Source organism: Cyprinus carpio, chromosome A8 (genome assembly GCF_018340385.1).
Source record: "Cyprinus carpio isolate SPL01 chromosome A8, ASM1834038v1, whole genome shotgun sequence".
Classification (NCBI taxonomy): domain Eukaryota; kingdom Metazoa; phylum Chordata; class Actinopteri; order Cypriniformes; family Cyprinidae; genus Cyprinus; species Cyprinus carpio.
The window spans coordinates 6503484-6531422 of record NC_056579.1 but is presented as its reverse complement, the minus strand read 5'-3'; the positions used below and the strand labels follow the sequence as shown (position 1 = coordinate 6531422).

Here is a 27939-nt window from a genome sequence, read left to right as displayed (position 1 = left end):
TTTAAAGAAATTGTTCAGCCAAATATGTACTCACCCTCAGGCCATCCAAGATGTAGATCAGTTTATTCCTAACCCTAACAGAACAGATTTGGAGAAATTTAGCATTGTATGACTTGCTCTGCAGTGAATGGGTGCCGTCAGAAAAGAGTCCAAACAGATGATAAAAACATCACAATAATCCACAAGTAATCCACATGATTCCAGTCTATAAATTAATGTCTCGTAAAGCAAAAAGCTGCATGTTTATTAGAAACAAATCCATCAAACCATTGCTTTTGACTAAAATATGAGTCCTCTATCCTTTGCTTTCTCCAGTGAAAAATTTGCACAGATCAAGCACCGTTTACAAGCAAAAACAGTCCAAAACTTTAAACAAATATGTTGGTGGATTTTGATGTGAGAGGACAACAGGGAATTGGCTTGATCACTGCAGGGAGTGTTATTGATTATTTTGCCCAGAAGCAGTTTAAAGTGAACATGACTTGATGGATTTGTTTCATCTTTCTGATTATTGTATTTTCATTTATTTTGTGCATTGAAAAATCAGTCAAAATTTTGCAGCATACAGTAGATCCTTATATCAGATTAGCACATGAAAAGATCAAGTGGGTACATTCATTTATATTTAGCATGATTTGATATATGTATTTTCACTAAGAAAGTTTCATATTTTTTTTCACAGAGCGTCCAATGCTTACCACAATTTTTGCATGTGAACTTTTATTTCCTTTTATATACACAATGGAAATTTTGCTGAACCAACGCATTATATGCATACTAGCTACTGTGCAAAATCACCTCATAACTTAATTAACATAACTTTTTATTAATAAAAAGTGTAAATTTTGTAGCTGTGGCAATATTTTGCGTTGTACAACACGTTACCTTTAAGTTAACACTTACAGGAATGTGTGCAAAAAAAATAAAATAATAATACGCAGTTTTAAAAAGTCCTGAAAGTAATAACATATACTTGAGAAACTCTACTTATCCCTCCTGCCTTAAACACAATCAAATGTTCTAAAATCAAAACTGAGAGATGAGAAAAGAACAGGCAGAATGAGAGATGAGAAAAGAACAGGTGGTTTCTCACAGTTGAAATGGTCACATTTTACAATATGTAAAAACCAACACCCTGAATCAAATAACTAAATACTCTTAGTCATGAGGAATTCGTAGCCCCCAGTGTATAGGTTAGTTTTGGTATGCGACATAAACTATTTTATTTAGTCAGCCTGCCATGACCTTGTCACAATGTCCAAATTTCACAGAAACCTAAGAATATTACTGTTATGCCAGCAAGTATGACCCATTATGTGTTAAAAATGTAACTGCATTGTGACAGATGCACTGTCAGCAAACCTTTGCTGAAGACATTATATGCTGACAGCTCACTCTCTCTGACACATCTCTCATATCCACTCATCACTTACACTTTTTATAACTTCCAAGAATAACATTAACAAAATCAATCTGCCATAAAGTTTATATAACTATAATTTAATATCTATCTAATTTACATAACTAACTATATATTTATAGGCTATAGCTTCTGTATATAATTTTAATATCTATCAATCAGTCTATCTATAGGCTACTTATTGTTCTACAGTAACCTACACATATAACAGAATAATCTAATAGCTAAATGAAAGTTTAATAACTTTATTCTGTAATTGCTATCTTTATATCTATGTATGGATGCATCTGGTGTATATTGTCAGTTCTCTGCTTTCATCTCTGACTTGCACTGCAGTCTTTTCCCCTGTCACGTTGTACTATCAAAGCATTTACTGTCTTTTTGTCATTGGAGCAGTGCTTCTGTAGCCCCTCCTCGAGAGCGCTGCTGCTGCTGTACTTCCTGTACGCGGATGATGATGATGATGATGATCGGGTTATGTTAATTACATAAGCAAAACGTAAATGATTCGCGGGAAAAGGTGAAAAAATGGCGACGTTCACTGACTGCATTTCTGCGTCGCTTGAGCTGTAAAAACACCAGAAACTCTCGTACGCATCGCGAATGGGATTTCGGGCTGCCAGAGGAGGAATAGCTGCACTTTTGGCGCGTTTTACCCGCGGGATTGGAGAGAAATCAAAGCGGTAATCTCAGCGCGAGATGTGTTTGAATGTGACCAGATTCAAAATCGGCTGCATTGTAGTGCGTAACAGCTCACAGCTGCACTGATCTGATGAACTTAATCATGCATACGAAAGAGAAACAGAGTAATAGTGTGTTTTGTGCATGTTTTGTGTTGATTACAGCTAGCGTGAAAACTTGTCTGACTCCCTGAGAGAAGTTTTGGCAGTCCGCAAGTTTTCCAGCATGCCCTGATGATGTTGTATGTTTTCAAATGGGAGGGAGTCCGTTCTAAGATTCGCAGTGGCTATGATTTAAGTATCTTAATAGACTCTTGATAGAAGTTTGAATTGATAGAAGCCGGTTTGGCTGTAAAGTGACTTTTCATGCAGGAGTGCATGCTTTTTACAGTCGATGCAATACAGTAGCTTTCTGTTTTATTTTCTGTCACGCAGAGAAGAAGCACGCATGTTTGATTCTTATAGTTAGAGTACGGTTGAAAATCGTGTGTGATTCTCGGCCGCCTGGTTTCGATTCATATGAAGATTTGTATATGGGGTCTGGTGCATGGTTGCAGAAGAAAACTGCCCGAGATCAGTAAGTTCACTTCACAGGACGATGAGTCAACCAGCTCTGTTTCTCTGCTCCCTTTTTTTTTTAACCTCATCAGGGTTTAGATTGAGTCAGACAATATTCCCCATGTGCACTGTTGTGGTTGGACGAATATATTTGCAGTTCTACGCACATTCAGTACATACTTGCTTACCTGGATCACTCTAAGTGATTCCCAACCACCAAGTGCTTTATGGATAAGATCAACGTTGTTAAAACTACAAAACATGTAATGTTAAAGCTATAAACTTCTTTAAATTAATGGATAAATAAAATAACAAAGTAATACATTTTTACATAATTAACAATTTTTCGTTTTTGCAGAAAACTATATATACAGTAATATATAAAATATATTCGATACTACCGAGTTAATTTTTTCACGCACAGTATGGATTGTTTGTATATTAAATCAACTCAGTGATTTGAATCCGTTCACTTAAATGATTTGTTCACTGACTTGACTCACTGAGATTACTCGTCACGCCATTAGGTGGCGACAAGTGTTTAATATTCTAAGCGAGTCATTGAATCACTCATCTCAACCGAACACTGAATCATCTACAAAATCTATTACGAGTTTCCAGAATGAGCGTTTAAACATCATAAGTGTTTCGCCTAACACCGTGTCTACACCTAACGCTGCACCGCAACAACAGCTAAAGTCTCGCGACAAAGCGACAGTCGAAAATCATTTGAAATTTGTGTCAATATGTCATAAATAGAACGCAGCAGCTGTTTTCTGTCGGGATTTGTTGTGTTGCGCCGCGTCGCATCCAGTGTAGACAGCATCGCTGATTATAATGAGATCTATCATGTTTTGTCGCCCCGTGCCGCTCACGTCCGGTGTAGACATGGTGTAATATGACAGCAAAACAAGTTATACATCGATTCATCCATATTTTATAAAGCTTTGAAAACCTGAAGTTTTTTTCAAAAACAAATAAATCAAACTTAATTTTGTTGTAGTATGTAAATGATCAAGTTATATTTTAGAAATTTCCTCCTTACTTTGAGACGTCTCATTCTATACTGTTTTGAATCTCATGCAGACTCGAAATACTGAATCGATCGATCTTTAAAGTGGGCGTGTTCTTACAGGAGGTCCAGCCAATCATATTGCGTCTTCACAGCCGTTAATCGAATGCTATTTGCTCATGCTGTAATCAGTCCTTGAAAGTCACACGACTCCAGTAAATGAGTAAAATAAATGTAAAAACTAGGGATGTGACGAGAACCAACTGGTCTCGCGAGAACGTGCCGATATCCTTGCAAAACAATTTGCAGTTTACATTAGAGCTGCACAATTAATCATTTAAAGATTGTGATCTCGATTCAGACACCCACGCGATCTTATTCCTGAATGACAACGATTCAGGTATGTCTATTACGACACATCGCGAGTGTCAGTGGAGCGTGAGAAGCACGTTTCGCTGCCCATGTTAATGAATAATTCATGCTGCTGCTGAACCAGAAAGAGCAACACAAACATGCTTTTCAATCACACATCATTATTTCTGTGTTACAGACATTTAAATAACACAAGTACTGGGATAAAAGGTTATAGTTTGGGTATAAACACATTCTCTACAGTAGTGATCAAAAAAAAATCATAATAAACAACACTATTAATTATAACAACTCTCTCTCCCTCCAGCAAGGAGGCGACAACTGCCCGTTTAAAAAAAGTATTTGTCATTGAATAAATTTAGGAGATTGTGAATTGTGACACAGGTCTTTAATGAATAGAGACACTGACACTTTTTTTTATTATTTTGTTAAAATTAATATATTTTTAAAGACTTAAGCAATGAACATTTTGTCAGAACCACTAGTAAATTATTTTTAGTTTTCTAAACTTTTTTCTTCAGAATCGTGAGAGAATTGTGATCTCCAATTTATATATATATATATATATAAAAACATGATTCTCAATTTATCCAGAATCGTGCAGCTCTAGTTTACATGTTGTTTATTGCTGTATATAATTCATTAAAATAGAAGTTTAATTTCAAAAAAGCACCTACATTTTTCAAAATTGTTTGTATATTAAATCAACAAGCAGTGATATTTGAATCCGTTCACTTAAATGATTTGTTCACTGACTTGACTCACTGAGATTACTCGTACCGCCATTAGGTGGAGACAAGTGTTTTAATATTCTAAGCGAGTCATTGAATCACTCAGGTCTCAACCGAACACTGAATCATCTACAAAATCTATTACGAGTTTCCAGAATGAGCGTTTAAACATCATAAGTGTTTTCGCCTAAACACCGTGTCTACACCTAACGCTGCACCGCAACAACAGCTAAAGTCTCGCGACAAAGCGACAGTCGAAAATCATTTGAAATTTGTGTCAATATGTCATAAATAGAACGCAGCAGCTGTTTTCTGTCGGGATTTGTTGTGTTGCGCCGCGTCGCATCCAGTGTAGAGAGCATCACTGATTATAATGAGATCTATCGCATTTTGTCGCTCAAGTCCGGTGTAGACATGGTGTAATATGACAGCAAAACAAGTTATACATCGATTCATCCATCTTTTATAAAGCTTTGAAAACCTGAAGTTTTTTTCAAAAACAAATAAATCAAACTTAATTTTGTCGTAGTCTGTAAATGATCAAGTTATATTTTAGAAATTTCCTCCTTATTTTGAGACGTCTCATTCTATACTGTTTTGAATCTCATGCAGACTCGAAATACTGAATCGATCGATCTTTAAAGTGGGCGTGTTCTTACAGGAGGTCCAGCCAATCATATTGCGTCTTCACAGCCATTAATCGAGTGCTATTTGCTCATGCTGTAATCAGTCCTTGAAAGTCACACGACTCCAGTAAATGAGTAAAATAAATGTAAAAACTAGGGATGTGATGAGATCCAACTGGTCTCGCGAGAACGTGCCGATATCCTTGCAAAACAATTTGCAGTTTACATTAGAGCTGCACAATTAATCATTTAAAGATCGTGATCTCGATTCAGACACCCACGCGTTCTTATTCCTGAATGACAACGATTCAGGTATGTCTATTACGACACATCGCGAGTGTCAGTGGAGCGTGTGAAGCACGTTTCGCTACCCATGTTAATAAATAATTCATGCTGCTGCTGATTCAGAAAGAGCAACACAAACAGCCTTTTCAATCACACATCATTATTTCTGTGTTACAGACATTTAAATAACACAAGTACTGGGATAAAAGATAATATTTTTATAAAAAAAACATCCACAACAGTAATCAAAAAAAAAAAATCATAATAAACAACACTATTAATTATAACAACTTTCTCTTCCGCCAGCAAGGAGGCGACAACACAACTGCCTTAAAAAAAAGTATTTGTCATTGAATTCATTTAGGAGATCTTTAGGAATTGAGACACTGACACTTTTTTTTTATTTTGTTAAAATTAATATATTTTTTAAAGACTTAAGCAATGAACAGTTTGTTAGAACCACTAGTTAATTATTTTGTTTAGTTTTCTAATCTTTTTTCTTCAGAATCGTGAGAGAATTGTGATCTCCAATTTATATAAATAAAAACATGATTCTCAGTTTATCCAGAATCGTGCAGCTCTAGTTTACATGTTGTTTATTGCTTGATATAATTCATTAAAATAGAAGTTTAATTTCATAAAGCACAAGTTGATTTCAAAAAAGCACCTACATTTTTTTGCGTTTTTTTTTTTTTTTTTTAATTGAATAAAATACTTTTTTTTTAAATACTATTTTTCCCAATATATTTCATAAATCATTGAGGATTTCTTTAAAAAAGTCTAAAAATCTCGTCTCATTCTAGTGAACCCAGTCTTGTGCCTCATCTCGTCTCATCTCGTGGGATAAGTGTCTCGTCACACCCCTAGTAAAAACTAATTATAAGTAATAATATAAAAATATTAATTATTTTGCTAAAGTGTATAATTGTAATGAGAGTTAAAAAAGACACATAACTGGAGGGTACTAGATCATTATTGAAGGGGCTGTATAAGAAAAAAAGGTTTGGGAAACACTTATCTAGTTCATGTTCCTAATTTTACCATCAAATTAAAAAGTGGACAAAACTGCAACTATCCCCTGTTTTGATTCCAATGATTTTCCCTGAGACCTTAATGACTGTCATGTTTTTAAAGCCTTAATTATGCTAAATGAGCCATGCCTTTAGATTAATGGTGCTCTGCATTTATGCTTTTCGATTAATTGCACATATAAAACCTTTTTCCATCTATAAATATCTTTTGGGCTAATTTAGATTTAAAAGCAACTGAAAGAGAAATAGACAGACTTATTCTTTTTGCTGCCTTTCCTGAGTGTTTATTCCTATATGCAAGTGAACTGATCAGTGGGCAAAACCCTTTATTATGTCAATCTTTACCTTGGTTTCTGTGGGAGTTTTTATATAGAGATATGTGGTCACATTTTTACATTGAAAAACACCTAAAAATTCCAAAAGAGTGTGTTTGTATGAAATATTATGCAAATAATTCCACCGGGAAACATTACATGTGATAAACTTTGTGTAATCTACATATTATTCATGATTTGTGTGTTCTTACTAACAGGAAGTGTAGGTGTGTCTACTGTCAGCATGTTGGAATCGGCCTGTCGGGACGGATATCTGACAGTCAGGTCGGAACCTCTAGAACCCAAGCACCTGCTTCCCAAGAGAGAGAAAACCTGCAGCGACCAGGAGACCAACTTGACCGTGGGCCAATACGTGTTGTGTCGCTGGTCTGACGGCCTTTACTACCTGGGAAAGATCCAGAGAGTGAGTTAATGATACTGTAGAAGTTTATATACACCTGAACTGAATGAACCGAACAGCTCTTTTTTTATTTTTATTGCCACACAACACTGTATATCCTCCTGGAACATGGCAACATGAAGTGTTGGAATTAAGTTGTTATAGTGCTTGCACCATTAAAGGAATACTTCACCCAAAAAAGAAAAATTGCTGAAAATGTACTCACCCTCAGGCCATCCAAGATATAGATGAGTTTGTTTCTTCATCAGAACAGATTTAGAGAAGCATTACATCGCTTGCACACCAATGGATCCTCTGCAGTGAATGGGTACCATCAGAATGAGAGTCTAAACATCTGATAAAAACATCACCGTAATCCTTCAGTCAATCAGTTAATGCCAAATGTGAACTGCAGAGTTTAGCTCCAACTCTACTCAAACACACCTGAACAAGCTAATCAAGGCCTTACTAGGTATACTTGAAACTTCCAGGCAGGTGTGTTGAGGCAAGTTGGAGCTAAACTGCAGGACACCGGCCCTCTAGGACCGAGTTTGGTGACCCCTGACTTAAGTGGAAAGCTGCACGCGTGTAATAAACAAATCCATCATTAAGATGTTTTTAACTTCAAACCATGGCTAAAATAACTCTGAAGTCCTCTATCCATAATATTGCTTTCTCCAAAGAAAAACTCGTCTCATCTGAGTCAGGGAAGAAATATGCACAGATCAAGCACCATTTACAAGCAAATACTGTCCAAAACATGTTGGTGGATTTGATGGACTTTTTCACTGAAGTAAGCATTAGCATGGTTTATGGACTTGTATTTTGTCCAGAAGCGATGGTTTAAAGTTAAAACGCCTCATTGATGGATTTGGTTGCTATAAACACACAGCTTTTCACAAGACATTAATTGATCCGCTGGAGTGGTATGGATTATTGTTTTTATCAGCTGTTTAGACTCTTATTCTGACGGCACCCATTCACTGTAGAGGATCCATTGGTGAGCAAGTGGTATAATGCTAAATTTCTCCAAATATGTTCTGATGAAGAAACAAATTACGGTTTTGATGCACTTTTTTTATATTAACAACTTACAATGGAAAAAACTGTATAATAAGAAAATTTGTGTCAAATTGCTAAATGTCATATTTAATTGGAATATTGTTCATTTTTACCCTGTTCAAGGTGAAAAAACATGATGTACCTTACAAAGAATATTATTAAGAAAAGGGACATGTCTTTCTTAAAAAGAAAATCATACTGTGCTTTGAAAGCCAAGGATGTCCACTTTAAGATATACACCAGATATATAAAACTGTGCCATTTGAAATCGCCAAAAATCAATGTCCCCTGCAGAGGACAAAAATGAATTGCTGGGTCCCATGAGGAAACATACCTGACCTGATAGAATGTTCTATACTCATGAATAACATTTTGGCAAATATATATTCATGTTTATTATAGTTTTATATTTGCATTTCACAGTACATACGTTCCTTATTCCATTTCCCCTATAGGTGAGCACCTCAAAACAGAATTGCTTTGTGACGTTTGAAGACAACTCCAAGTTTTGGGTACTTTGGAAAGACATACAGCATGGTAAGCGGTTGAATGGAAAATGCTTTTTACAAACCCGGGATTTTTAACTTCAGAAGAAGCAGCAAAAATTCATCAGCAAGCTAGAAAGCAGATATTTTGTTTGATGTGTCAGTGTGTCCTATGAGGTGTGTGTGTGTGTGTGTGTGTGTGTGTGACAGTATGGTATTACTGCTTTGTGATGAGGTAACTGTAGCTTTATTCTCTCGTTCTCTCGCACAGCTGGTGTCCCTGGGGAAGAACCCAAATGCTCAGTGTGTTCTGACATGTCTTCGGTTCCTGGTAATGAAATTCTTATCTGTGGGAAGTGTGGAATAGGTGAGTCTGAGACAGACATGGGCACTGCCTGTATTCTAGTTCATTACGTAACACACAAAACCTTGAGATATCGCAGTAAAACAGCTTGTTTTTGCTTGGAGAAAGTAGTGATTCATTTTAAAGAGCTATTGACTCAGAAACTCGATTAGTGATGCTTGTATAGCATCACTCTGACTATTAGATTTGAGATCATTTGTATGCTAATGTACACCGAACCCAAATTTAGATTTCCTCCAGGAAAACAAAATATTAATGACTCCTCTTGCACAGGTAGATACAAATGTGTCCACTAAATTGTCCAATTATTATTATTAATAATTGATGGTAATAATAATAATAATAAAAATAAAATCACTTTGTAAAGTGAATGCTTTCTATAATGTCCCTCCTCCTAATTGATAATAATAATTATTATTATTATTATTATTAATTTAGGGGCAAATCATTTATTTGACAAAGTTAAATAATAGTAATTTATTTTGATAAATGAATATATTACAGAACATTTAAAATAATAATAATTGTAATTATTTTATGTGGGTTTGGGTGGTATGGCTGATGGTTATTCTGTTAGTGTCAACCACCTAGCATACACCCAATATGTCCTATCAACTACGTAGCCACACCCTGGCAACCTAAAATTGTAGTAATGACCAAACCCATATGCATGTCTTGGGGGGTTACTAAACAAATTATTATTATTTTTTTTTTTGTTGTAAAGTAATGCATTTCTACTGCATAGACAGCAAACATTTATTGAAATCCCTTCTTGTCAGCAGTGAATTGCTCATTTAATCTTATTCCTAATATGCTGAAATCTGTGAATGTTTCTTGTTTCATCACATTCATGATTCACAAAGGCAAAATTTGACAGTATTGCTGTCGGTCGTTTCACATTTCTATCTTAAAATGGTTTACAAAATTAAAATATTTAATGTCCGGCTAATTGCTTCTTATCTTGCACTCTGTCAACTGATTGTTAGAACCTGCCCTCAGCTTTTTTGAACCGTAATGCCCGCTTTCTTTGATTTGATCAGCTCAATTTCAGTCATTTTGACAATGATGAGTGCTGTTATTGTCATGCTAACAAGAAACAGATTTAGCTATATCTGATTATTCAATGTCTGTGGTGGTTACGGCTCTGCAGCACTCACAGTTTCTTCAGAAAATGTCGAAATCTAGTAATATAAATGTTGCTTTGACTTCTTGCATGATGCAACGGCTGGGGAACTCTTCTGCCTGTGGATAGAACTGATTAAAATGTACTTGTGATAATGTATTTTAAAAAACTGGAGTGGAAAATGTGGTACAATTTGCATTATTAATGCCATAGCGTCTACAAAAGCAAATAGAGAACTATTCTGGGTGTCTTTGATGAATTTAGGGGGGTTTGGTAAGACCGCACTACAGTAATGACTCGCTGGAGATGCAGAAGTGGCTCTCTGAAGTCTCAAGGATTAGAGTCGACGTCAGCTCTGCTGTTCATATTTACACATCTGATTTTTTTTTTTTTTTTTTTTGGTAATATTTGTCCTCCGTATTTCTACATGCTTGCCTTGCATCTTCAGGCTATCACCAGCTCTGCCACTTGCCCCCAGTGGAGAGCTCAGCTGACCTTTCTCCATGGTTCTGCAGAAAGTGCATTTTTGCTTTAGCTGTGAGAGTAAGTCTTTCATATCCGTCCATATACACTACTTTCTCTTTCCATGTAAATGAATGGGGATCAGGGAGGCCGTGTTGCTGACGTGTGTTTCTTTATGTGGCAGAAAGGGGGAGCTCTGAAAAAAGGGCCGATTTCTAAAGCACTGCAGGCCATGAAGCAGGTGCTGCCCTATAATCCAGAGGAGCTGGAGTGGGACTCTTTGCATCGTACGAACCATCAGCAGTGCTACTGCTACTGCGGAGGACCTGGAGAGTGAGTCTGCCTTGTTTCTTCTATTTCCTTTCATTTTGTTCTCTTCCTTGCTTTGTTTCTTTTCCTGCTAGAGGTCCAGGCATTAAAAACGGAGTCAGTGTAGTGTACGCACAGGAAAGCAAAACTGTAATGTACTGGGCATAACATCTGTCACATTGTTTGAAAGCATTGGGACATTTGATTAATTGCTGTAAAGTGGTTTGTTTGTGTGTTTCAGTGAAGTAAATGCAGTGAGGAGAGCATGACAAATGCACTCACACATCTCTGCCTCCTGTGCTCGGTTGCTGTCTGCTCGCTCAGCGCAATCATTTTGATCAAAACAAAATTGTATGTGTTATGCAACCAACAACAGAACAGGGACTGTCACGAGATTGTTGAAAAATAAACAGTCCCTACATTGCTTCATAACAGTAGTCATCGGATTATTAATAATGCAGCTGGCTTTATATGTGCACTGTGACACTCAGTAGAGTTCAGAAAGTTAAACATAAGTGATACATTTGATGTTTTGCTTGCAATGACAATAACCAGAGCAGTGTTTTTTTATTAACTAAAAAAAAAAAAAAAAAAAATTATTAATGATTAAAATTAAAGTGAAAAAAATCAAATATAAATAAAAATATTAAAGATGCTACCCTCATGTATTCCATCCAATTACAGCATTACTAAAAATCCAAGTGTTGTTTTAGTGAGTATCAAAAACAAAATATTAGTACTGTGCTTAGTTTCTAAAAAATGGTATTGGTGCTATTTTTATTACTCCTGCTAGATATAAAGCTTCTAGAAACATCTCGGTAATGCTGTGCTAATGGTTTTGCTATTGCCGCTGTTCTAAATGGAAAGCATAACTCCATCACTGCACCAGTTTTGCTTGCTTTTATTTTTGTTTATACTGAAATGTAATTGGTCTGTTTAGGTCTTTGTGTTTTGTGTCTGACAAGAAACATTTGACAGTTCATTTCTTATTCTCTGATTTTCCCATCAGGTGGTATCTGAAAATGCTGCAGTGCTTTCGCTGTGAGCAGTGGTTTCATGAGGCGTGTACGCAGTGCCTACAGGAGTCCATGATGTTTGGAGATAGGTATGTACTGTACAGAGCTACATTTCTCACAGAATGTACCACAACAAAAGAACTAGCATCTTTGCATCAATATTCCGCCATCCTTTAGTATGGATTTCTCATCTTTCCCCTCAAATCGATGAACTTCCCTGAAAAGCAATTGGCTTTATATCATTATATATAATTAAAGTGATGTTTCAGTGATTTTGTCATGGCTGAGGGGTATTTTTAGGCACAGCTTGAAACTAGACCACCTAAAACCTGGCTCAAATCACTGCAATGCACTGTAATCTCAAGTAGCATATTGGTTTTATAAAATGGCAAGAACAGTAATATGATGAAGCAAAACAATAATCAGTGTATTGTTAAAAAGTTAAATTATATTGAATATTCAGGATGTATTAAATATTTAAATGATTATTTAAATAATCAAAATAAACAATGATTGAATATTTGAAGTGTATTATATATTTAAAATATATTGAAAATTTAAATTATTATTTAAATAATACAAATGAGCCATTCTTAAAGCAAAAATCGCTCATGTAAAAAATAATCAAAGTGTAGTTAAAGAGTTAAATTATATTACATACTTAAATTATTATTTAAATCAAAATAAACAATGAATACATATTTAAAATATATTAAATATTTAGAACATAATGTATATTTAAAATATGTTCAATATTTGAATTATTATTTAAATAAAAGTTCTTAAAGCAAAGATCTCACATGTAAATATACTTTTTGTCGAACCAGGTACACTCATGGCAAGCAATACATTTTTCTGATCACGTGGTTTAATTTTATAAAATAATTAAATCTCATTGGTCTAAAATCCAATTGAGCATAACTGTAAAAACCAGATATCCTCTGTTTGGATGTGATTGTGTCGTCCAGCCGTTTCACATTCAGTGTGTACAGACAAATTGCTCGTTTATGAAAATGGCTCTTCGGTGCCTTCAAACACTGAACCAGTCCAATAAGATTTTAGGGACGGCGTTATCTGTTTTATGATGAAATATGAGCCATTGCTTTTCGGAAAGATCAATGAATGCAATAACCAAAGTGAAATTCTACTTGCAGCATCTCAAAGTTAATGATTAGCGAATATTGCGACAAACTTAATGCAGCGTCGCACACAGGCAAGATTACATGCATTTTTAAAAGATCATAATGAGTCAAGCACTATTTTTTTGTGGCCGCATCGCCATTTGTACCTCTCCAAGGTCTGTCATTAAAATGACTCAATTTTCTGTCTTTTCTGTCATAGGTTTTACGTGTTCATTTGTGCGGTGTGCAATAAAGGAGTGGAATACATCAAGCAGCTGGCGCTCCGATGGTAAATGGCAGCTCTTCTTTTCCAACCTCGCAAGTGATTGCACCCAGATCCATGTCAGAATTATGTAGTTAAAGTGTCGGATATGATTGATGCGGGCCGGAACTCTTCACACAGAGCTTTTTCTCTCAAGTGCCCAGCTATTTCTGAAAGTAAAGAGGGTACATTGCTTTTTTAGAGTTTGTCTGGACATTGATTCTTGATTTTTGTCCCAAATGAGAAATAGCCATTTGAAAGGAAGATTTGGTGCTGAGAGGATTTCTTATGATAGCAGGGGATTACTCTTCAAATACAGTGAGCTGGATGTGTTGGATATTTAGGTATGGAGCCTGTCTCGGTTCAGATTTAAGCTTTATCCTTCTTAAAAAGTCTGGTGTGTTAAAACGGACCTTGCCTTGTGAACGGAATGGAGCTCTATTTAAGGTTCATCATGTGAATGATTTTTGGTGGTGTCATTTGTTCTCAAAGAATTTATGCTTTAGGTCCAAAACATCTTCAGCTCGGTCTCTACACTTTAGAGCTGTGTGGCATTTTGCGTGAGATTTTCTTGTTTTAATCAACTTATTTTTTACTTGCAGGGTGGATGTTGTCCATCTCGCCCTTTACAACCTTGGAGTCCAAAGTAAGAAGAAATACTTTGAATTGGAAGAGATCCTGACCTTCATCAGCAACAACTGGGACCATTTCCAGATGGGCAAGGTGATATATTCAAGCATTTCTTATTGCTTACTATTTGAGATCCTTTTCGGAAAAAACTTTAAAGGATAAAAAAAATGTATGTAATTTAAAAAAAAGTGTAAAGTGTAATTTTTGGGTGGGCTTTGGGTGGAATTTTAGTCAATAAGCAACTACCCCTAGAAAAATATCCTAGCAACAACATAGCAATACCCAAAACACACTAGTAACTTCATAACACACCCTAACAACACCCTAACTAACAACACCCAGAACACCCTACCAACCGCATGACAACTACCTAATGCCCTAGTAACCTCAAAAACCTTAGCATCCACAGAGCAACACCCAGAACATTCTAGCAACTATAAACATACTATTCCCTGTTGTGCAAAAATGACACACTTCACCTTCAAAGACATTTAAAACCAAATGAAAACAGTGCTAGAGATTTGTCTGTAGACGATGACTTGTAATTGCTAGGTACTGAAAAGCAGTTTCTTTGAGAGAAATGGGTAGTGAAAATTAGCCAGTTTTTTCAGCAAAGCCTGTGGGTTTCATTTGTCTTCATTGAAACATGCCAGCTCAAGGCAAGAGCGAAGGAAATGTCTCATAATAAAAGACCATATCACACAATCAGTTTCTCTCAAAGACTTTCATATCTATTTCTTCCCCTTCAAGCTCTCCAATACTCCTCTGTCTGAACGGGGCCAGTATATTCTTGATGCCCTCAACAACTATAAAAGCAAGTAAGAAAAATCGCTTTCCGTTTGTTTTCTCTCATTGCACAAGTAATGCATGGACTTTGATATTTTTTATTTATTTAAATAAACATAATTATTACATATATATATATATATATATATATATATATATATATATATATATATATATATATATTCAATTTTTTCTTCATAATTTAAAATTAGAATTATTAAAAATTATAGATTTATATTATATATATTCAAAATATATTATAAAAAGATCATGCAATTTTTAAATAAATCATTTAAAAAATGTATGTTTTTTTATTTTTATTAATTTGAATATTCATTCATTAATTTATTCATTTACTAATTCCTGTTATTTTAGGTTTCTTTGTGGCAAGGAGATCAAGAAGAGGAAATGCATTTTCCGACTAAGGACAAGGGTCCCTCCTAACCCCCCATCTAAGTTGTTTCCAGAGAAGGCCCAGAACAGTGAGGGGCACAGGGGCCGCAAAAAAGGGGTCAGCAGAAGCAGGTTAGTTTGAGCGTTTCTGAATGCATCATTAGTGCCTCCCAATTTTATGAACAATATCTTTTGATGATGTCACATGGAAACATTAAAACTGATTAACAGTTATAATTAATGAGATCTTCATTTTTACTTGATGCTTCAAAGGGAATTTTGAGACTTTCGAGAATTTAGACTTTCGCAGTGCTTTAGTGTAGTGAATGGTCTGAAAAACACATGGCTTCTCCCCTATCATTGGACATTTGACAGCCACAATCCTTTTTAGGATTCAGTAATTTCAGCTCTCAGATATGTATTGACATGTTTAGTGGGTGGAGATGATGTGATTATTGAAAGTTTAATTAGTTCAGTTGTTATTATGCTTGATTATGTTGTTTGAATGGTTCTCGTTTCCCTCTGTTGCAGTAACTCTGTTCCTACAGAAAAGCGGAGGAAGAAGAGGTCCAAGTGGCTGCTGGAGGATGCTATTCCTAATGTAAGCTTTGTCACTTCACTGCGACTAAAGTTGGATAACATGACTTTTCTTGTCTGGTTGAAAACTGTTCTGTTATTACAGTTGCTAATACTGTATAATAAAAAAAGGGTTCTATGCCAGATGCAAAAACACAAAAACTGTGTTTTCAGAACTAGCCATCTAGCAGTTAGCTAAGGGGTAATCAGTCTTATATTTCAGATTCAAATTAGGCCAGGTTACATTAAGTTTCAAAGAAAAAAAGAGATGCAACCAGCTGCACTGATCTATAGAATTATCAAAATACTCAACACTATTTTTAAATGCTGTATGAGTGTATTCATCAGTGGTCATTTGACTGAGTTGTTCATTGGCAAATATTGATATTTAGAGATGACCAATAGAATGCAAATTAGATGGATTTCATATGCACATACAACCGCATTCAATATTAATTATTATTATTTATTTATTTTTCCTTAAAAGAAAAGATGTATGTAAATTTATTAAAAGTGACAGTAAAGATGTTATAATATTATAGTTTATATTTCAAATAAATGTTCATCTTCATCAAAGAATCCTGAAATATGTATCACAGTTTTCACAAAAAATTATGAAGTATATTATATATACTGTTTTCAACATTGATAATAATAAGAACTTGAAATCAGAATTTCTGAATGATCATGTGACACTGAAGTAATGGCTACTAAAAAAATGCAGCTTTGCCATCACAGGAATAAATTACATTTTTCACAAATAAATTCCCAATATTACAGTTTTTCTGTATTTTGATCAAATAAGTGCAGACTTGGTGAGCACTCGAGACTTCTTTCTGAAAAAAAAGATCTTACAGACCCCAAAGATTTAAATGGTATATGATATATAATTTAATAACAGCAAATAAGACATGCTCAAAGATTCTTTATTTAATGAAACCTAATTTTGCTTAAAAATATTTATAAACAGGAAGTATTTGCTATCCTTTCACAAGGCTTCCAGACACTTTGGTTAATTGGCCAGTTGGCTACAGTTACCAGAGAATCTTAGTACTTTTAACATGGTTACATCTCGGCCTAGTTCAGGGTGGTTCCCACACTTTTTGTCAGCCGAACCCATTTGACCTAAAATATTTACTTGAAGCACCTCCTTAGATTTTCACGGTTCTCTGATGTTGATTAACGGTCACTTGACATGCGGATAAACTAATAAAATAACCTTTATAGTAAGTTTTTTATTTTTGTTTTTATTTTCAATTATTTATTGTAATTTTACATGGATTGTTACAGTTTTATCAACTCACAAACCCCCTGCAGTTCACTCACGAACCCCAGGTTGGGAAACCTGATATATATTTATTGATCTATCACTAAACCACACACACACACACACACACACACACACACATACACAAACTAAATAATTCAGTTTATTCAGTCCTCTGAATCATGAAGTGGTGAAGTGTTGTACTACTGAAACTATGTTTAACCTGTCAGTGCAAATCTGAGATGTCCTTACTGAGATTTTGTGTTGTAGCACTTCTTGAAGTTTCTTGAATCCCTCAATGGTTTGCTTTCATGCAGCAGAGTGAATTACTATTTGTTTCTTTCGTGGTTTATTTCAACTGTTATTCCACACGGTTTCTTATGTTCGGCCGATTTAAATAAGACCCGTGTGAAGTTTACTCTTCGATATCTTCTCCTGCCTCTCTTCATCTCTCTCTAGCATCTCTTTGCACCCCGTGGTGATCTTCTTTTTATTTCTTGCCGCCTGCTGCCATGCAGACCTTGCATTTCTCCCTCGCTTCTCGTGTGTTGTTTTGTCTCTTTCTCGCCTTTGCTCTCTCTCTCCCTCACCTTTTTTCTCGCACTGTTGGTGAAGCTACTTTGAAAGCCAAGCTACAAGCTGCTCATGATTTCAAGCAGCTGAACTTCAGTCAAGCTAGCCTTTAGCGCAAGAAGTCAGCTGCACTACAAGCTACTAACAAAAAGTAGTCACGCTTCTGACAAAATCTAGTTGGGTTACGTCTCTACTTTTAGTTTGTTACTCCCCAACTCTCTCTTACACTCTCATTCTGTCTTTCTACATTTTCTAAAATGGATTACATTCATCCTCTGAAGCATTTAACTGACAAATCCTTCTGAGAGGTCTCCAGTCCCCAGACATGCTTTACTTGAACTACACATCCTTGACACTCTGGGCAGCACGGCTAATAATGCCATGAGCAACTTCAAAGGCAGCATTAGAGTGACTGTAACAACCATGATGGCTCTGTGATTATCGTCATCATCCCAGTGACAATCAGACCATGCAGTATAATGAATTTAACATTGTATTTCATGCTTTGTTTGTGCCGTCATCACAGAATGACCTCACCTCTACCTGGAGCACCAATCATCACATGGCCAACATATTCGACTTCACACTGGACGAGCTGCAGAGTTTGAAGAGGTGAATTGAACTTTATTGACTCGACACAAAAGGTGTTTTTTTTTGCGAAAAATCATACAAGTCCAAAGACTAATTTTAACTATTTAATTTAATTTTATTTTTGAATTTTTTTATTTATTTATTAGTATTGCATAAACAATGCATGTTGTGGTACTAGCTCATTATTCACCCTTGTCCTCTTAGTGACCCCAAGGCACATCGTAACAATTAAGCGCATAATACAGATATCCGCATTCTTCACGTTTGATGGCTCATTTGATACGTCTGCCTTTTCATTTTTTGATAAAGTCCCCTCACCTGTGCTATAACTGCCAGGAATTAATTGTCGCCATTCCATCAATGTACATAATGAGGTCTCAATCAAATTCAGTCTGCCTACATCAGTCTCTCACGGCAGCAGACCTGCACGCATAACCTTTTCTCATTACCTTTGATTTGAATGCTTAAGCATCTATTTATTGGCTTTCGAACAATCATGCTTATTTGCATTCATTTCCCTTTGAAATATCGGAAAGGTCTCTCGCTGTTTTCCTAATCACAACTCCACCCCACAGAAAAAAATATATATTTTTTTATCAACACGGTGGGTGAAGCGATTTAATTATACTTTTCTGCAAAGGTTATCATCTCTCAGACAGACCTGAATAATGAGACAATTGGAAACACTGTTGGGGCAGACAAAGCTTTCAGAGGCGAAAGCAGCTGTCTGAGAGGGATTGTTGAAGAGTATAAAAGAAAAAGCTGGAGTTGGTTTCGGCCAATAATAAAAAGGGCACGCTGGGTTTCATCACAAAGCCGTGAACTGTAGTTAATGAGTGCCATCCTTTGAATGCGAGTCGTGATAAACTCTGTTATAGTCAAAATCGAAGCGCTTTATATTGTGTTGAATAGCAAGCAGCAGGTCGGATCAACTGTATTCTTTTGTATTCTTTGTTTTGGCCTCCTGAGTATGGCTGAGATAAAACTTATTAAGAAAGATAAGATTAGTAACATAAAGTCAAATTGAAACAAATTTCTTTTTCTTCAGTTATTGTAATATTTGAAAATTGTCAGTTGAGTTGATTTAAAAAAAAAAAAATCAATCAGTGTTATTTATTTATATACTATTATATATATATATATTTATATAGCCTTTATTTTTATATTTCAGTTTTAGTATTTTTTGTGTTTGTCATTATTACTAGATTTTTTTTATATATATATATATTTCTATTTAGCTTTAACTATTTTAATTTCAACTTTATTTTTAGTTATTTTAATACTTCATCTTAAACTTATTATTTTTCAGTTATGTGCCAAGGCAACATTTTTAAATTTCTTGTAATTTAACTTTTATCTCATTTACGTTTTTATTGAATGTTTATCTAATTTCTATTTCATTTTATTAGCTTCATCATGTTTTTTTTTTTTTTCAATTAATAAAAACTATTTTGAATAGTTTTAGTGAACAATAACAATAACAGTGGTTTCAAAGATAAAATCAAGCTCCACCTCTTTTTCTCATTTAATATTCTGTTTGCTCTAAAATATGTCACAATATGGAAGTAAAACGGGTTGCTAGCTGTGTTTCATGTTGACTGTACTGTAAGTGTTAGATGGTTCAAGTCATGGAATTCATTTGTATGTGTTTCTTTCTTCATCTCTGTCTCTCTTGATTAATTTCTATTCATTCTTAGCACCAGTTCAGGACAAACATTCAGTATGGACCAGGACTCCACCGATGCAGCCAGTACTTCTGGTTCTGCCACCACCAGCGTCTCCTATGACTTCAGGTACACTTCATTTTCTTCAGTTCTGCAGGCTTTTCTAAACCTTTAACAGGAAACAACAATTAGTCATTTTAGTACAGCTTTTATGAAGAACCTTTACACAGAATTAACTTAACTCACCAAGGATTTGCACCCTCACAGTATTGCTGAAAAATTAAGATGCACTGAGAATTGTTTGGGAATCAGATGGAAATTTTTTTTTTTTTTTTTTTTTTTTTTTTCTTCAAATCACTGGGTGCTAAAAGACTTCCACCCCTATTTTGAATGTTTTTTTTTTAAATGCATGTAGTACAACAAAATACACTTTTAAAAATGTTTATTTAAATACATATTCTTACAGTATGTGCAGCCAGTTACATTTCATAAAACTTAAAAAATACATTAACAATCTAACACAGTAACAGTTCCCGGCCAGTGAGATTAATTTAGCCAGATGTCAGCCAGGTAACTAATTGCAAAGTTGCGCTGTTTGCAGTCTTTTTATATATAAAATATTAGTGTTTAAAACATTAATGAAAATACCATCTGGCAACTGTTGCACAGAATGTTTATGCAGGTAGTATTATATGAAATTATAATTATCACAGATCTGCACAGTTCAGTGTTAGCATTTCTTGAATGTTTTGATGCACACTTTTAGGTTTAAAAAAATTAATTGAAAAAAAAAAAAGATTGAAATTCTCGCTCACAATGCAGCTAAATATGAGCTTGTTTAGCCACGGCGCTGTAGATTCAGCAGCAGCACAAAACGTTGGTGTGATGCAATCCTTCACAGGCCGTTGCAAATCACTCATACTCTTGTAGATCCTTGCAAACAGCGTGGTTTAAATAAGTGAAGTTAAAGCCATGCATGTGACATATGAGGTCAACCCAGGTAATCTTTGCAGTCAGAACATTTTCCCTGGATTATCCGGTGACCCGCTGGTACCTAACACTGAACTACAACTTAAGTGGGTTTGCAGTTTCATTCGATGTGAGCCTGAGGGATGCTAGGAGCTAATTTGTCAAGACATTTGAAGTGGTGACATCAATGATTGCAACTAAACCACCGGGCCACCAGGGTGCCTCAAAGCGCTTCTCTTTTTAATATACATGAGCTCGAGCAATTGTCAGTTTGACTCGGTCGCTGGAATGACTGTGGCTGAAATTCCAGGCCTGTATCCGCTATGCTTTTCATCTTGCTCTTTCACAAGTGTCCTCTTTACGGCTACACTGCAGCGTAATCAATATTGCTGTAGTGGGACAATTTGGCAGCGCGACTGTCACTGTAGATTCTCACCTCCCTGCTGGGGTTGCACTTTGCTGCCCACGTGTTTAAGAGGAATAATAGGCGTCCATCACCACCTGATGTTGTGTGTAAACCGCCTCTGACAGCTCGCAGAGAAATATGCTGTCCGATTATGGATTGTTTATGGTTATGGCCACTTGTTTGCTCCTGTTTATTTTAAAGATGGAGTCTGTGGAGGCTGGAAATGGCAGTGAAACCATGCCAGAACTATCTGGGTTTGCTTTAGTGCTGAAGGTCAGATTCTTAAACAAATATTCCAGGTACTTTCAAACTCTACTGTGGCATGTTATCGATTACCACAGGTCTGTTTAGGTTATGCAGTATTTCACAAACCATCAGTGTGTATTAAGTGAACAGGAAACACGTTTATAGATATCACATGAAATGGAAGTCTAGCAGGTAAGCAAGCTGAAGGGTTTAAAAAAACAGGGTTCACATAGACATGCAGGGACACCCTGACAGGGACAGTAAGACATTATAAAAGTAAAAAAATAATGGAATTTTATATATATAAAAAAATTAAATTAAAAAAAGTAGATTTCCATTAACAAATGTGGGGTTCTGTAAAAATTGTGTTTGTTTTTGACAGAAGTCACTTATGCTCACCAAGGTTGCTTTTATGTAATTAAAAACAACAAAAAGTAAAATTATGAAATATTACAGTTTAAAATGTAATTGATTCATGTGCCATAACTCCAGCCTTCACTGTCTTCAGTATACAGAAATCATTCTATTTTATTTCCTGAGCAAGGAACATTTATCAATGTTGAAAACAGTTGTGCTGTTTTCAACAAAAAAGTATTTTACACACACACACACACACACACACACAGACACACACATATATATATATATATATATATATATATATATATATATATATATATAGTATTTTATATTTATGGTGAATAACTACTTTTAAATTAATAAAAAAGTAATTCAGTTTTCTTTTTTAACTAGAGTTTTAAAACAGGATGTAAAATATTTTACTTTTTTATTCTTGTTTAACATTGTTTCCGTTTATAAATATATATTGTATAATAATTGACAATGCAAATCTGCAAAATGGCTAAATATAAATAATTAGTACATGCATATGTAAGTATATGCTGATTGACTGAATGACACACACAGAACATCCTTTAAACACAGTGCATCCTTTACACCAGGGGCGTCACTAGGCCCTTTTTAGGGGGGCTTCAGCCCCTAAACTTCTGCCCAGCCCCCCTAAAAAATTATTTGATTAATTAATTTGTGATCGCTTCAGTCCCCTTTAAAAACTCATTTCAAAAGGCCGCATGCTGCGTCAAGTTTCGGCTCCTCCCCTGATCTGAGTCTGCATGGATTCAGCGCGTTTTTCAATCCGCAGGGGCGCCGATCAGAGAGTACAAGGTGTGTGTGTGTGTGTGTGTGTGTGTGTGTGTGTGTGTGTGTGTGTGTGTGTGTGTGTGCATTTATTGATAGATTGCTATGATATGACATCTGCATTGGTGCAGTTCTTGTAATTGCAGTTTACATAATGTTACTGGACCAATACACAGTTCGGTTTCTCATCCAATACCAATACGTCTTCGCTGCGTTCACCTTCAGCCCTCATCACAGTGTGATAGTTGTTTTTTCTTCCAACAAATATGAAGAGATTAACACCCATGAAAACGTACTTTAGAAAACGATCATAATTTATTTTAATTTACTTTTTTAAAATTTAAAACATATTATTGTGTATTTTGGCATTACATTATGCAGCCATGCACAGAAATGATTAAAGACACACATCATTGTCTGAAAGCACTAAATGGCACATAGAGAGAAACATCATGTGGAGTTATTTTGTTTTGTATTATTAAATATAATTTTGTACTAAGTAATAATGAATCATTAGTGTATCATGATACATATATTAGAGTAAGAGGCGAGTAGAGTAAAGGGATTTGTGATTTTTTTTTTTTTAAGTAACAGATTTATAGAAGTGGCAAATTGATAATTCATGTTGTTATTTTTAATAAATAGAAATAAATATAGAACAGATTAAACATATTGCCAATAGACAATTACATTAATACATGTTTTGTCTATATTCTTAATGAATATTAGCTGGTTAGTTAAATGATTTGAAATGAAATAAATTTTCAGGGGGTGACTTGATGTATAACCAACCGTATTGTTGATTATAAATGCTAAAAAGGTAAAAAAAAAAAATATAAATATATATATGTATGTGTATATATATATATATATATATATATATATATTTCATTGTAGATGGATATACAACATTTTTTTCTTGTCGTGCGGGAGTAGGTCTGCACATGAGCAACAGTCAGTTGAGAATAGAACGTAGACAGCCTCTCACACACAATACCACTGTGTTCCCAAGATTCACTGCAGTCATTGAACCCTTATGTTGTTTTAATTGTCTGCCAATTTCCACGTACATTTCATGAGAAAAAGCAGTGGTATCGTCAAAGGATAAACATGAATGTCCTAATAATGAATCAGGAAGTCTCCATATATATATACATTCCCAACTCAAAATTTTCTAGTGACTGGTCACATCTAAATTTTTCATTTTTTTTTTTTTTTTACGGTGTTGTATATGGCCTCAGTCAGTACTTCTACTCCCATATATGAAATACAGGGAATACAGTGGAATAGTGGATTACAATAAGGTTAGTAGTATACAACCCAACCCTAATAGTCAAATAATATTTTTTTAATCATACCCTTATTGGGGGCTGAGCTCCCCTAAAATGAAAATCCTAGAAACGCCCCTGCTTTACACAGTGCATCCTTTAAACAAATAGTTCACCGAAAAATTACAATTGTTATTTTCTCGCTCTCATGTCATCGCCATAGCCCTGAAATCTCGTTTGCATCTACTTGAGATTTAAAATCATTTCTGACCCTTCATTTCTGTGTGAACTACTTTTGAAAACTTCTGTTCCCCCTCTAGCCTTTTTTTTTTTTTCTTTTTCCTCTTGTCCTTTCCTTTTAGTCTCACTCACAAAGCTTTATTTTCGTTGAGGAGTGTTACTGACACTGTAGAGCAGAACTTATGTTCTTTGTTGAGTCATTGCTGCAAGTCGCCATTTCTTCGAAGCTCATCACATTCCTGGTAGTCATGCCTCATGTCCCGCAGGTCAGATACTCATACAGTTAGCAATCCCTTATACTTGTCCTATTTTTTTTTTTTTTTTTTTTTTTGTCACCCACTGCGCTAGGCCTAGAGAAACCGCAATCAAAGAAAGCCAAGGCCTGTGCACAGAACATGCAGTTGGATGAATGGCTGGTTGGAGACTCTGCCAAATGGCCCCATTCACTATTTGATTACTTTCCCATAGTTTGTCTTATTTATTTTAGGATATGAACGCTCATTAGTATTCTTTGCGGTGTTCCTAAGGGTGTTTGGAAAGAGGCGGAGAGAGGGTGGAAGAAAATAAACACTACTTGGATTTTCTCGACTGGAGAAGTTGTGAGGGTCGACAGATCCCTGTCCCCTACTGTGCACCCTCGTTGTGGGCTAGATCAAACACTTCACAAACACATATCTGCTTTCCGTGCTTGGCTTTCATGTACTAATACGGTTTAGCTCTACATTCCATTTTAGCAGCTGTAATGATTTCTGAAATGGTGATTCTCAGCATTGGATTTTGATATCTTGCTGTGATTTCCCATGTTACACATGCCCTATGGGCAGAAATTTGCGGTCATCATGAAGGGATTGTACGGTTATGAAAAACTTGGAAAAGTCAGGGAAATTGACTTATCTCTGTATAATAGAATTACGTTTAACCAGGTCCAGTATTTCGGTGCATGATTGTGCATATATTGCATAGTTCGCATAGTTTTGTTCATTCCCACAGCTTTCGAATTCAAAATGAGGGAAATTCCTGCACATATTTATTCAATATAACATGTAGGTTAGATGAACAAATAAATCCACACAGACTGTCAGATTAAATCAGTCATTTGAAAACCGCATGAGTGATTCAGCTGTACCGCGTCTTCTCTCTTTCACTCTCTCAAAGGGGCTTCACATTGGCACATCTCGTCTGCACTACCAAAGCTGCTGCAATACAAGACTTTCACTCGCGTTTCGAGACCGTTGACAGAACTGTCACTTGCCTAGTCGAGTCATTGTTGTATCATCACAAAAATGTATCATTTGATGTGTGATACGATTCAAGCCCTGTGTCCCAATGTACATACTATGCATCCTAAATATATTGTGAGAGTAGAATGAGTGTGTCCCAGAGCATAGAATGTTGAAAAGTGTATGCCTGAAGTCCCCGGATGGTCTACTATTTCAGGTCGATTTTTGAAGTGTGGATCCGTGCACATCTAATGGCTATTATTACCCATAATCCAACTAATAATCAACATTTTAACCAGGTAAAAAAAAATATATATATTTATTCAATGTTATCTGTGTTATATTTCATCTGCAACAACCATGTTAAACATTTATAAACATCCATTTGGCTATTAACTTTTAAATACCTCATGCAAAAAAATATGAGCAGAGATCTCCACATAAAGATCAACAGCTTGGTTCAACGTGCTACTTCTTTTCTCTCTAATGTGGTGGGAAGTTAAATTAGATGAAATGTGGAGGATGTTAACTGACAGGTCAGTTTACAGTGCCAGGGTGTGTGTAACTCTACGACAGAGTGGTCCGTTAAAGACGCAGTTGTTTGACATGATAGTATGTCCCAAAGCTTGCCTACTCCTCTACCATGCACCCAAAAGTGTGTGCTTTTTCCTCAACAAAGGGGTACGTACTTCAATGGCAAACAGCAAAAATTTAGGGGGTCCAGAGGTGGGGCCAAGCACACACACACACATTGAGCTGCCCCTGATTGTAAAATAATGTAACTTGGGGTCATGAATATTGTTTCAAAGTCATGAAAATGTATTGGTAAAAATGTGTAGGTACCCTGATTATGTGGTTTATGCATATTAGAAACTCCCAGAAGATTTGCAGCCTGAGAAAAAAAATACCTAAAAGTCTGCTGCATGACCTTTAAAATGCCATAATGCCCACAGAGGCAACTGAAATGGGACAGCCAATGGCTAGGAAGTAAAATTCAGTGTTAAACAGGGACATCTTGTGGAAGACAGTATTAGTGCATCTATACAACTGCACCCTTTTTGTGTTAAATTTCTTTAATATTTATTCACTGGAAAAAGAATTCACATATGAAAGAATAATAGTTTTTTTTTTCTTTTTTTTATTCAAACAGAGCACAGAGTAGTGCACATTTTTAACTGAAATATAAAATAAATTATCATAAAATATTAATATTTTTTACATTCACAGCACACAATGCATACAGAGCAATTTGTTTGTATGGCTAGAATATCAGGACATCTTTAGCTTTAGCCATTTCTAATGTCATAAATGATCCAGAAGTGTTTACAGCTATGATTAATTAATCAATTAATTAATTTAACTTACCATTCAAATGTTTGGAGTCAGAAAGATATTACAATGTCTTTAAAAGTTCACCAAGGCAGCCTTTATTTGATTAAAAAATACAGTAATATTTATAAAATATTATTACAATTTAAATTTTTAATAGATTTTTTAATGTAATTTATTTCTGTGATGGCAAAGCTGAATTTCTCAGCGTCAGAAAAAAATAGTGAAAGGTTGTGTTTATTTATCTTTTCTTCACTTTCCTTAAATAATGATATGTTCTTTTTAAAATATAAAATGATAGCAGGCTGTATACAGTCATTAATAAGCATATCTTCCATTATGAACGTAGCCAGGCTTGATTTTAATTTGATTAGTGATTTTGATTTGTTTTTACGGGATATGATTGTATTGTGAAGAAATCCCCCCCTTCTGCTTCTTATATTCTTTACAGGAAAAATGTGGGCAGTCGGAAGAGGAAGTTGCCCTCCTCTAATTACACTGCGCTGGCCACAAAAAGAGAGATGGTGGAGCGTGAGCTGAGCCCCATCAGCATGCCTGGAGAGGAGAGTAACGTCATGATGGAGAACAGCATCGACAGCCACACCTTTGAGAGCATCAGCGAGGACGATTCCTCACTGTCTCACCTCAAGTCTTCCATCACCAGCTATTTTGGGGCGGCCGGTCGACTCACCTGCGGTGAAAAGTATCAGGTTCTGGCTCGTAGGATCACACCTGAAGGCAAGGTGCAGTATTTGGTGGAGTGGGAAGGAACTACACCTTACTGAATATCACAGAACAGAGGTGTGGAACAGATGGGCTGCAAAGGAAGATGCCCCCCTCCAATAGTTTCTCTCTGTTTTGCTCTTCTGAAAGTCATAGTTTCAGAGTTCTAGTTTTGTTTTTCTTGTTCTCCACAAACCACATATAGTGTTTTTTCTGATCCTCTGGTCTTCTATCATGTGGGACATTAAAGTCTTTTTTGTGAAGTCA

At 35.5% G+C, this 27939-nt stretch overlaps 1 protein-coding gene across 2 annotated transcripts; it reads left to right on the top strand.

The window, feature by feature from the left end:
- Positions 1–1876: 1876 nt before the first annotated feature.
- Positions 1877–27939, top strand: LOC109050913 (PHD finger protein 19-like). 2 transcript variants are annotated; one of them, XM_042761808.1, is made up of 15 exons: positions 1877–2103; positions 7248–7453; positions 8947–9028; positions 9248–9343; positions 10912–11006; positions 11110–11258; positions 12244–12339; positions 13592–13660; positions 14236–14356; positions 15014–15081; positions 15425–15574; positions 15974–16043; positions 18385–18470; positions 20147–20242; positions 27401–27939. In XM_042761808.1, exons 2-15 carry the CDS (start codon positions 7274–7276, stop codon positions 27732–27734), a joined length of 1692 nt encoding a protein of 563 aa, XP_042617742.1. In that variant the 5' UTR covers positions 1877–2103; positions 7248–7273; the 3' UTR covers positions 27735–27939. The 2 variants fall into 2 exon arrangements, with proteins under 2 accessions (XP_042617742.1, XP_042617741.1); XM_042761807.1 differs by lacking the exon at positions 1877–2103 and adding an exon at positions 2142–2677.

Coding starts and splice junctions, on each gene's coding strand:
- LOC109050913 (XM_042761807.1), top strand. CDS start 2,620: ATGAAGATTTGTATATGGGGTCTGGTGCATGGTTGCAGAAGAAAACTG. Junction 11,007..11,109: donor TTTTTGCTTTAGCTGTGAGA/GTAAGTCTTTCA, acceptor TTTATGTGGCAG/AAAGGGGGAGCTCTGAAAAA. Junction 13,661..14,235: donor AAGCAGCTGGCGCTCCGATG/GTAAATGGCAGC, acceptor TTTTACTTGCAG/GGTGGATGTTGTCCATCTCG.